This window comes from Heterodontus francisci, chromosome 22, assembly GCF_036365525.1.
Source record: "Heterodontus francisci isolate sHetFra1 chromosome 22, sHetFra1.hap1, whole genome shotgun sequence".
Taxonomy (NCBI): domain Eukaryota; kingdom Metazoa; phylum Chordata; class Chondrichthyes; order Heterodontiformes; family Heterodontidae; genus Heterodontus; species Heterodontus francisci.
Genome location: NC_090392.1, coordinates 1299652 through 1312307, shown reverse-complemented (window position 1 = coordinate 1312307; position 12656 = coordinate 1299652). Strand labels below are relative to the sequence as shown.

Sequence of the window (12656 nt, the reverse complement as noted above, 5' to 3'; positions counted from 1 at the left end):
GTATCTGCGCAGGGAGAGTTACTGTGTAGGTCTGTTATTATAGTATCTCCACAGGGCGAATCACTGTGTGGGTTTGTTGTTGTAGTATCTCCACCAGGAGAGTCACTGTCTGAGTCTGTTATTATAGTATCTCCACTAGGAGAGTCGCTGTGTGCGTCTGTTGTTATAGTATCTCCACTAGGAGAGTCACTGTGTGGGTTTGTTTATATAGTGTCTCCACGAGGAGAGTCACTGTGTGCGTCTGTTATTATAGTATCTCCACTAGGAATATCACTGTGTCGGTTTGTTATTTTATTATCTCCATTCGGAGAGGCACTGTGTGGGTATGTTATTATAGTATCTCCGCTAGGAGAGTCACTGTGTATGTTTGTTTTTATAGCATCTCCACTAGGAGAGTCACTGTGTGGGTTTGTTATTATTATATCTTCACATCTGTGAGTCACTGAGTGGTTCTGTTATTATGGTATCCCCACTAGGATTGTCACTATGTTGGTCTGTTATAATTGTACCTCCACTAGGAGAGGCGCTGAGTGGGTCTGTTATTATAGTATTTCCACTAGGATTGTCAATATGTTGGTCTGTTATTATAGTATCTCCACTAGGAGAGGCACCGTGGGTCTGTTATTATAGTTTCTCCACATGGTTAGTCTCTGAGTGGGTCTGTTATTATTGTATCTCCACAGGAAGAGTCACTGAGTGGGTCTTTTATTATACTGTTGGAAAAGGTTATAAGAGACAGGATTTACAATCATCTTGAAAAGAATATGTTCATTAGAGATAGTCAGCATGGTTTTGCGACGGGTAGGTCGTGCCACACAAACCTTATTGAGTTTTTCGAGAAGGTGACCAAGCAGGTGGATGAGGGTAAATCAGTGGATGTGGTGTATATGGATTTCAGTAAGGCGTTTGATAAGGTTCCCCACGGTCGGCTATTGCAGAAAATACGGAAGTATGGGGTTGAAGGTGATTTAGAGCTTTGGATCAGAAATTGGCTAGCTGAAAGAAGACAGAGGGTGGTGGTTGATGGCAAATGTTCATCCTGGAGTTTAGTTACTAGTGGTGTACCGCAAGGATCTGTTTTGGGACCACTGCTGTTTGTCATTTTTATAAATGACCTGGAAGAGGGTGTAGAAGGGTCGGTTAGTAAATTTGCGGATGACACTAAGGTCGGTGGAGTTGTGGATAGTGCCCAAGGATGTTGTAGGGTACAGAGGGACATAGATAGGCTGCAGAGCTGGGCTGAGAGATGGCAAATGGAGTTTAATGCGGAAAGGTGCGAGATGATTCACTTTGGAAGGAGTAACAGGAATGCAGAGTACTGGGCTAATGGGAAGATTCTTTGTAGTGTAGATGAACAGAGAGATCTTGGTGTCCAGGTGCATAAATCCCTGAAGGTTGCTACCCAGGTTAATAGGGCTGTTGAGAAGGCATATGGTGTGTTAGCTTTTATTAGTAGGGGGATCGAGTTTCGGAGCCACGAGGTCCAGCTGCAGCTGTACAAAACTCTGGTGAGACCGCACCTGGAGTATTGCGTGCAGTTCTGGTCAACGCATTATAGGAAGGATGTGGAAGCTATGGAAAGGGTGCAGAGGAGATTTACTAGGATGTTGCCTGGTATGGAGGGAAGGTCTTACGAGGAAAGGCTGAGGGACTTGAGGTTGTTTTCGTTGGAGAGAAGGAGGAGGAGAGGTGACTTAATAGAGACATATAAGATAATCAGAGGGTTAGATAGGATGGATAGTGAGAGTCGTTTACCTCGGATGGTGATGGCAAACACGAGGGGACATAGCTTTAAGTTGAGGGGTGATAGATATAGGACAGATGTCAGAGGTAGTTTCTTTACTCAGAGAGTAGTAGGGGCGTGGAACGCCCTGCCTGCAACAGTAGTAGACTCGCGAACTTTAAGGGCATTTAAGTGGTCATTGGATAGACATATGGATGAAAATGGAACAGTGTAGGTCAGATGGTTTCACAGGTTGGCGCAACATCGAGGGCCAAAGGGCCTGTACTGCGCTGTAATGTTCTAATTCTAATACTATCTCCATTGGAAGAATCTCGGAGTTGTTCCTTGATTGTAATGTCTACACAGGGAGAGCTACATAATCGGTTTGTTATTCAATTATCTCCAGAAGGAGACTGAAAGAATGGGTCTGTTACTAGAGTATATCCGCCAGAAGATTCACTGAGAGGTTCTGCTATTATAGTTTCTGAACAGGGAGAGTGACTGAGAGTATCTTTTATTGCAGTATCTCTTTCTGCCTCACACTCCCCGCCTCTCCCTGACACTTACTTTCTCTCTGCCTCGCCATTTCTCGCTGTTCCTCTGTCTCTCTCCCCCTCCCTCTTTTACTTTGTCGCGCTCTATTTCTCTCTCCCTCTGTCGATGACTCTGTTTGCCTTTCCGTCACACTATCTCAGCCTTTCTCTAATTCTCTCTCTCTCTCTGCATTCTCTCTCTTTACCTCTGTCTCTCCCTCTTTCTGTGACTCTCAATCTGTCTCCCTTTGTCGCTCTCTGTCCCTATCCATCTCTCCCTGTCTTTCTGTCTCTCTCTATCTCTGTCTCCCTCTCTCTTTGTCTCTGTCTCTCCCTCTATCTCTGTCTCCCTAGGTCTCTGTCTCTCGCTCTTTCAGTCTCTCACCCCTCTCTCTATCTCTCACTCTTTGCAATGCCCCACTAGACACAGCCTGAAAATGACCCATTCATTCCGGCTCTATTTCCTGTCCGTTAACCAGTTCTCAATCCATGCCAGTGTATTCTCCCCAATCCCATGTGCTCTCATTTTGTTTACTAGCCTATTGTGTGGGACTTGTTCAAAAACATTCTGAAAATCTAAATCTACCACAAACACCGACTCCCCCTTATCTTACCCGTTAATTGTATCCTGAAAAAACTCCACAATGTTTGTTAAGCATGATTTCCTTTTCATAACTCCATGTTTACTATGCACAATCCTACCATTATTTTCCAAGTGTCGACTGATCACATCCTTGATTATAAATTCTATAATTCCACAGAAGGAGCATGACTCTCTATCAAATCCGTGCTGTACCTGTCTGGGGAATGTTGATGGGAGAGTACAAACAAAGAGATCTAGGGCCAATGTTCTCAAGGGGAGGACTTAATGGTGCCTCATAATAGACCAGTTAGCAATGTTGGTGCTCCATAGATTAAAGTGGCAGTGGCAGAGTGGATACGACATTGACTAAAAGTGTGGTCAAAGAGTGGTTGTTTCACACTGCAGTGAGGTATACAGTGGGGTTCCCCTCCCCCATAAACCACCGAGGTTCATATTAGGACCACTGCTCTTTTTGATATGTATTAATGACTGGCAATTGGATTTACAGGACTTGCAGGTGATGGTGTTCCCTTGCGTCAACTGCCCTCGTCCTTCTAGGTGGCAGAGGTTGCGGGTTTGGAAGGTGCTTTTGAAGGAGCCTTGGTGAGTTCCTGCAGTGAATCTTGTAGATGGTACACACTGCTGGCACTGTGCGTCGGTGGTGGAAGGAGTCAATGTTTAAAATTATATTACTGCACTGGACAACGTCTCGGATTGTTACACTCGGCCAGGTCTTTGCTTATGCAGCGTTTCAGTTTCAACTGTATAACTGTACTCTGTTTCTAATACAATGGGCCCAGTATATTTTCCATTCCTCCTCTTTACCTACAATATCTGCATCATTCCCCCTCTTTTGTGAAGACAGACATAAGTATTCATGTTTGCTTTAGTATTTGGTGACAATGTTGACCCCGTGACAATTTTCCAAAGGGCGATGAATAAATACGATAATATCTGATTGCAACGCAGAGGGGCAGCTCCCTCAACTTTATATCTGTAGAGGGGGACATCCATTTAAACATGGAGGGACCTTCCCTATTTTAAATGTGTTGCGGGCGAACTCCCGCCATTGTATACTTAAAGAGGAAAAGTGCTTGCCTCTGTCACTGGTTGCATAAAGTCATCCCGGGGTCCCCACACAGTCTATATTCCCATCCCCCTGTTTCTAAAGTGTCTCAGGGTCTCCTGGCACTTTCTATCTCTTTGCTTATGTCTCTGTCTCTGTCTCTCTCTCTCTCTATCCCTATCTCTCTTTTATCTCATCATTTCTATCTCTCCCCATCTCTCTGTGACTCTGCCTATGTCGCTCTCTATCACTCTCCCCAATATGTTGGCTATCATTAGGGGTCTACTTAAATCACAGGCAGAATAAACACTTCACCTGTCTGACATGGCATAAATACTTAAATCTGAGGATGTTTTATGTCTGTAATCAGAAAACAGCAACATATATTATGCGATATTGCCAATCGATTTACACTAATATTGTCGGACAAACAAATTTAAAACAATTATTCACAAATCTCGTCCTACTTAACTACAGATTCGACCTGATAAGGAAATAAATGGCAACACTCCTGAGTTTGTTGGAGTATCTTAAGCTTTACACTGCATGGCTTTCAGAATTTAAGCATTACACATGCAGTACAAGATTAAAGATTACACGTAGGTTAGGCTGCATGGAACTCCAGTAAAATAGCACTAAAATCCCAGTCATTATTACTGGAAATTCAATGCTGCAAATGATCCCCACAGACTCTCACCTAGTCTGTGTCTTTAATCTCACCAAGTTCCCATTGATCAATGATCAGTCGATCAGTAAGGATCTTCTTTGATTAGCTGGCGTGGGAATCTTGACTGCAATGCCAGATAAACGAAAGGGATTCCCTTATATCCAGGACTGATCATCACTCTCCCCTCGTGCACCATGTCACGGGGCTCAGTGTTAGGGTCTTTTCCTGCATGATCAATATCTTTCCCTGTACCCCATCCCACTGCACACGACCCCACAACCACGATGCATTTGCTTCTACATCCCAAGCCTCACACGTTCCGAATTTATTGTAATTAAAGACTCCATTTTATTATCCTTATCTTGCCTTCTTGTAATTCCAGGCCTTTGGTCATTTACAGTCCATATCTTGTCTTCGGAATGCAGCAAATAGGACATTCCATAGCGATGTCTGTTAAGTGTTTACTTGTACAGGTGAATTGTCCATTTAATATTTTTAACTTACTTAACGCTTGTGTTCCCACAAAGATCAAGCTAGCAAATTCAACAGTGGCCATTTTGACTTCATCTCATCGTGTTTTATATACATTCTCAAAGGATAGCAGGTATAACTGCAGTCATAGTATTCAGCTGAAAATTGATCGGTTACATTGTGATTTCAGTCATTTCAGCCCATATTTACAGTACATACGGTACCTTACTGTTGTAATAAGATCATATAGTATCTATTCATCGCAGAGGCAAATGTCACTGGCTCAACATTCTCATCACATATCTAAGCATTCCACAATGCAAAACTCACGAATTCAACACACGTTTCCTTTTTTCATTCTCGCTGGTTTGTTCTGGTTCTCTGAGAGATTAATGATGCTTATCCTCCACATGAGCAGTCGTCCTAATCCCGTATGCCTGTCCTGCTCCCAAACCCAGTATCCACTTACATTAAGGCAAGTGGTACAGGAGCGCCTCAGTGGCAGTGGCAGGTGAGTCTTGAGCCTGAGCCTAACCTGTGAGTGACACAGGTTAATCCGATACTCCAGGGACAGTTTAAACATAGAAACATAGAAAATGGAAAATAGGAGCAGGAGTAGGCCATTCGGCCCTTCGAGCTTGCTCTGCCATTCATTATGATCATGGCTGATCATCCAACTCAGTAACCCGTTCCCGCTTTCGCCCCATACCCTTTGATCCTTTTACACCCAAGAGCTATATCTAACTCCTTCTTGGAAACAGACACTGTTTTGGCCTCAACTGCTTTCTGTGGTAGCGAATTCCACAGGCTCACCACTCTTTTGGTGAAGTGATTTCTCCTCATCTCAGTCCTGAATGGTTTAGCCGTATCCTGCGACTGCGATCCGTTGTTCTGGGTTCCCCCACCATCGGGAACATCCTTCCTCCATCTACCTTTTCAAGTCCTGTTAGAATTTTATAGGTTTCTATGAGATCCCCCTCACTCTTCTGAACTCCAGCGAATATAATACTAACTAACTCAATCTCTCCTCATACGTCAGTTCCACCATCCCAGGAATCAGTCTGGTAGCACTCCCTCCATAGCAACGACATCCTTCCTCAGATAAGGAGACCAAAACTGCACAAAATATTCTAGGAGTGGCCTCACTAAGGCTCTGCATAATTGCAACAAGACATCCCAGCTCCTGTACTCAAATCTTCTCGCTATGAAGGCCTTTTTTAACCACCTGTTGCAGCTGCATGCTTATCTTCAGCGACTGGTGTACGAGAGCACCCAGGTCTCGCTGCATGTTCCCCTCTCTAACATTATAGCCGTTCAGATAATAATCTGCCTTCCTGTTTTTGCTACCAAAGTGGATAACCTCAGATTTATCCATATTATACTGCATCTGCCATGCGTTACCCACTCACTCAACTTGTCCAAATCACCCTGAAGCCTCTCTACATCCTCTTTATAACTTACCCTCCCACCCTGTTTTGTGTCATCTGCAAATTTGGAGATATTACATTTAGTTCCCTCATCTTAGTCATTAATGTATATTGTGAATAGCTGGGGTACCAGCATCTATCCCTGCAAGACCCCACAAGTCACTGCCAGCCATTCGGAAAAAAAAAACATTTATCCCTTCTCTTTGTTTCCTGTCCACCAACCAATTTTCTACCCATATCAATACACTACCCCCAATCCCCTGCGCTTTAATTTTTCATGCTAATCTCTTAGGTGGGACTTTGTTGAAACCTTTCTGAAAGTCCAAATAAACCACGTCCACTTGTTCTACTCTCTGTTTAACCCGTGTAGTATCTTCTCTGAGTGTATTCGATGGGATAGGGTAGACATGGAGAAGTTATTCCTTCAAGTGCATGCCCAAGTGTTTTTTAAATGTGATGATGGTTTCTGTGTCTACACCCTTTCAGGCCGTGAGTTGCATCGCCCCTCCAGCCGCTGGGTGAAACGAAAATCCTCAGTGATTGGATAGACATGGGGAAATTATTCCTTGAAGTGCCTATCGAACCATCGGACCATATCTCTCTCTGCCACTGCCTCTTACTCTTTTTCTGTCTCTCCCCCTCTCTTTATCTCTCCACCTCTCTCTCTGTCTGTCTTTCTCTCTGTCCCTCGTTCTTTCTCTGTCTCTATCTCTCTCTTTCTCCACCTCTGTCCATGACGTTGTCTGTGTCTCTATCACTCTATCCCTCCCTCTCTCACTTTTCATTTCTCTCTCCCTCCCTCTCTCTTTGGACAGCAATTTCGTGGTTATTTTCGAATCTGTAGCCCTGGCTCTTGCTGGGAATGCCACTGTAGTTTGAAAAGATCAAACACAGATCGACGACTCACCCCTAAAACAGTCACACTAAAGCCCCAGTGCAGCAGTGGACAGAACATCGGGATTATTACTGAGGTTCTGCCAAGTTCTCCTCACACTCTCTTTTCCTTTTCCCCTGCTTGTAAAGTGTATCCGTTTTAATAATATTTTTCAACAACATTATATGTAAAGTAAATGTAAACAATTGGTTCCGCATCAAATTGTAGACCCCGCAACCAGTGGGAATAGTTACACTCTGCATACCCTATAAGTTCCCCTTATTATCTTGAAAAAAATGCATCAAATCACATCTTAACCTTGTAAATTCCATGGATACAAAGTAAAGCACCATTGATGCTGTCCCATTAAAACTTCCAAGCCAAGTACAGAGTAAATTTACCTCTGCACTGTCCTATGAAACACTCCCAGGGAAGGGGCAGCATGGGGTTAGATACAAGGTAAAGACAGGGCTTATTTTATTATAAATAGAGAAATGGTCTTGTACAGTACAAACGGAGACCGGGTGAAAAGCAGCATAATCAGAGACCTGGCCTAGTGTAACAAGCCGAGACGTTGTCTAGTGCACTAATAATGGAGGCAGGTTCTAGTGTTTTATGAACAGAGGCAGGATCTAGTACAGTAATAACTGAAATAGATTGTTGGTCTTGAACAGACGAAGACAAGGTCGCTAATCGTGGCGCTAATTGATTGGGAGATGAAGGGATGGTGTCTAATGTATACAGTTAGCTGATAACACAAATTGAGGTGAGACAATAAGCTGTGAGGACATACAGAGGGTATGGTGTATGGAGTATGGACAGGTTCAGTGAGTGAGCAAGAAAGTGGCTGATGGAATATGCTGTGGAGAAAAGTCAGCATGTTCACTTTGGCTGAAAGAAAATGTACTTGGCATTGAAATGATTGTGTTTTATCGACCACATTATTTACAACAGAGTCAAAGCTGCTGATGTAATGTATTTGTTCTGGTGAGTGTAACTAATAGCAGCAATCAGGTGCATAACTGTGTCAGTGGAGACTTATCCCCTGTATAAATCAGCACCCATTTGAATGGATCAGCTCAGAGTGCCTACTGGAGCTCTGGATTGCAGGCTAACAGAAGTTTCTGCTTCTCCCAGAAATGGGGTGTGAAGTAATCCTTCTGATTGTATCTATTTATTATCCTGCACTTGCAGCAATTGGAGTTCCCGGTAAGCCTGCATACAAGTTGTTAATGATTTAAATCGGTGTTAACAGTGCTGCTGTACTCGGTATTATTTCTCGCTGTGTATATTACACAACCACCTATTCTTTCTCAGCAATTTACCGATGGAATCTCCTCATTGTCTACTCTTTCAAACTTGAAGGAGCTGCATTATGCTTTTAATGGTATTGGTTTTCGTAACCCTGGCATAGTTACTGGATTATTCTGTATATTGAATGTGTTTGAATCAGGTGTCTCGGTTCGGATCAAGAATCAGACCAACAGGAAATTTTCACAGTTTCATGATGTGGATCTAACTGATCCTGGAATATTTTTAGGAATGTGTTCATGCAGTGATTGATAATGAGACATCTCACAGGCTCAGTGCTACAAGGTGAGAGAACACTGTGCTCCCTCCCCAATAAAATGGTTCCATTTAACTGGGATTTCAATGTATTTATTGGTTATCACTGTTATAAAATATTATTTCATTCTGTGTGTGTCTGACGCTGCTTCAGAGGTCTAGCTACTGAACTGAGTTTGCTGCTGATTCTTTCACATCTCTTTCTCTGCTTCACTGTGGATCCTTCACTGTCAATGGACTACATTGTAAAATAGAAAGTATCGATGTGATGTTTTACTGGTTTACAATCAATCAGTTGGAATCAAGAGTCTTTCCATTTATCTGTAGATTATCAGTTGCAGCGCTGATGTTGGTGTTTTATTAATTAAACAATCCCACATTCTAACGGAATTTCAGTGATTGTGAACTCTGACTGAAAGAAGCTTTCGATCCTGTTTATCCATGAATTGTAGATGAAGTGAAGAGCCTAGGTGAAAAGTTGGAGACTTGGGTGCTCTGTAGACACATTAAATTATTCAGAGGTTTCACCATTGAACAAACTGACTCTGAGAATAGAATCATTGAATACGGGGCTGGTGAACAGAATACAGGTGCAGAATGTTAGGAATAAATCATATGTGAAAAGCGGCATTATGTAGCATTTTGTTTTAGGGTGTGAGTACTCCAGAGAGATAGGGAGGGCGACTGAGAGAAGGAAGGAGAAAAGAAGCATGGAGAATGAAAGCGAGGGAAAGAGAAAACTAGAAGGAAAGAGAAAGCGAAAGAAGCAGAGGTGCAAATAATTCACTGACATAAAGTGCTGGAATATCCAGAACAATTACTGTGAGAAACTATGAGTTGATGTTGTATGTTATCAGATTGTGTTCATTTTGCTGTTGGACTTGATCCTCTGTGTTTATTTCTGTCAGTTCCTCATTTTATTTGTGGAAAGTTCCTACCCCTTACTTACTGACTGAATAAACAGAATAGAATTAGTTCTTCACTGATGGTAATTCATTATTTAAATACTGCACTTTAAAATCTCTGTGACGGCTGCATTCAATGAAGAGCGAGGCTGATATCAGAAATATATTTAAATTGATATTTAATTGACCATATTTATTACCAATGAGCTGTTCTCCAACACCAATTTCCACAGGTATTATTGTTTGTATGTATTAATTGAGTTGTATTACTGGCATCTATAGATTATATTTCCTCTAACACTTTGCTGCAGTCTCTCCCTGTGAATATCAGCCTCTCCTCTCACTGTATTGAATCCTGTCTCTTCATCCATTGCTTCAGTTTATCTACTTTCACAAATGATCTGCTCCTGTCTCCCCTCCAACTCTAACATGTCTTTTTCCTTCTTTCCCTCTCAATCTCATCCTCCAGCTGCCTCGTCCAACCTGGTAGGAATATAAGGACATATGAGCACCCCTCGTGCCGGCTCTGCCATTCTGGAGCATGGTTGATGTGAGCTCTCAAACTCACCGCAGCAGTTCTCAGCCTTTTTCTCATTTTGTACCAGCCCCTGACGGTTCTCTGAACCCACAGCAGCAAACCAGCTGCACAGCCCGCTTTTCCCAAACCTTCCCAACTAACAGTATAAAGACAAATTCCCATTTAACCCATTGGATTCATCTCTGTAAAATCCCTTCTCATTTCCACACAGGCACTGCATCCTCACTCAGTACTTCCAGTAGATCCGGTGCTGACCGTATTCTCTTTCTGTATCAATTTCCCAATTCTTTATTATTAATTGTGTTTCAAAAATTTCACTGTGGAAAAGCACTGCTCAGGTCAATGAATCAGTTTTCATTGCTCGATACAGCAACAAATCTGGTAATTTCAGCCCATATCCTGTCAAACTGTTGCTTTGTCTCCAGGTCTGATCAGTAATTTCTCTGCTTCCTTTTCTCTCTCTTCCAGTTAACCTGGTGGCGATTGTGATTCTGTCCCGAGGAAAGTGCGGTCTCTCCAAATGTATCACTGTCTACCTGGTGGGAATGGCAGTGTCTGATCTCCTGGTCATTGTCACTGATCCCATATTGAACTACATTGTTTTAATTTATTTCACAGATTCATTCCTGAGCATTACTCCCGTGTGTTCTCTCGTTGCTGTTCTGCTTAATGCAGCCACAGTTGTTTCTGTTTGGTTTACAGTCGCTTTCACCTTTGATCGCTTTGTGGCCATTTGTTGTGAGAAGCTGAAAACAAAATATTGCACCAAGAAAACGGCGACTGTGGTTGTCGGAACAGTGAGTGTACTGGGCTGTTTAGAGTCTCTCTCAATTTACTTCATATATGAACCAAAATACATTATTGATAATGTTCCCATGAAATGTACCTTTAAACGGAGCTTCTTGACTTCCCCCACATGGGCCACATTGGAATTGTCTCATTACATTTTAACCCCTTGTGTGCCGTTCTTTCTGATTTTGCTGCTCAATGTTCTGACGGTCAGACGTATTTTATTCTCCAATAAAGTCCGCAGGGCATTCCGGAGCCACAGCAATGGAGAGAATCACAAGGACCCAGAGATGGAGAATCGCAGAAAATCTATTATTTTACTCTTCAGTATATCCGGTAGTTTTATACTGTTATGGATGATCCGGGTTGTGTTTAACCTTATTAGGCGAATTGCAGATATGCAATTTTTCTCCACCGGGATTAACCCTAACGGTATCACAGATCACACATCAAGGATGCTGCAGCTTCTCAGTTCCTGCACCAATACCTGTATTTACGCTGTGACCCAGACTAAATTCAGACAGGAACTGAAGAACGCGGTGAAATGCCCTCTCAATATCATTGTTAAATTAGTGAAATCATAGAAACAGCTGACAGGTTTCAAGCACTTACAACTAAATCTAATTTCATATTCCATTCTCTGCACTTCCCACAGGACAGGAAGTAAATTTTATATTCACAGCCGTGAAATTTATTTATTGATTTATTCAGCGATACAGCACTGAAACAGGCCCTTCGGCCCACCGAGTCTGTGCCGACCAACAACCACCCATTTATACTAACCCTACAGTAAGTCCATATTCCCTGCCACCTACCTACACAAGGGGCAATTTACAATGGCCAATTTACCTATCACCTGCACGTCTTTGGCTTTGGGAGGAAACCGCAGCACCCGACCAAAACCCACGCGGTCACAGGGAGAACTTGCAAACTCCGCACAGGCAGTACCCAGAATTGAACCCGCGTCCCTGGAGCTGTGAGGCTGCCGTGCTAACCACTGCGCCACTGTGCCACACTATTAAATATTAAATATGATTCTGAGATGATATTATATTGATAATCTGACCTATTGAGGCCGGACTTCCGCTGCAGATGATTCATGAACAATTTCTCAAAAAAGTGTCACTGAAAAGATAAGTTGGATTCAACTAAACCCACCCTGGACCCACAGCAAAATTGACAAAGCTGCAAAGCACAGTCATTGTGATGTGGTGAGAGTCACAGTAACTGCAGTGAGACAGGGCCACCAGCAGATGGAGATGGTGAGAGGGGACAGTAACTGCAGTGAGGCAGGTACACCAGCAGATGGTGACAGTGAGAGTGGCAAGTAAGTGCAGTTGGTGAGCGAGGTTAGTAACTGCAGTGAGGTAGGGACACCAACAGATGGGGATGGTGAGAGAGGACAGTAAATGCAGTGTGACAGAGGCACCAGCAGATGCAGGTGGTCAGAGGGGAGCAGTACCTGCATTGAGACAGGGCACCAGCAGATGGCGATGGTGTGAGGGGCGGCTGTA

The 12656-nt window shown here is 43.0% G+C and overlaps 1 protein-coding gene across 1 annotated transcript; it reads left to right on the top strand.

Moving 5' to 3' along the window:
• The first annotated feature begins 5438 nt into the window (after positions 1-5438).
• Positions 5439-11726, top strand: LOC137381276 (probable G-protein coupled receptor 139). The gene is made up of 4 exons (XM_068053610.1): positions 5439-5554; positions 6763-6959; positions 8482-8553; positions 10822-11726. Exons 1-4 carry the CDS (start codon positions 5439-5441, stop codon positions 11724-11726), a joined length of 1290 nt encoding a protein of 429 aa, XP_067909711.1.
• Positions 11727-12656: the final 930 nt, after the last annotated feature.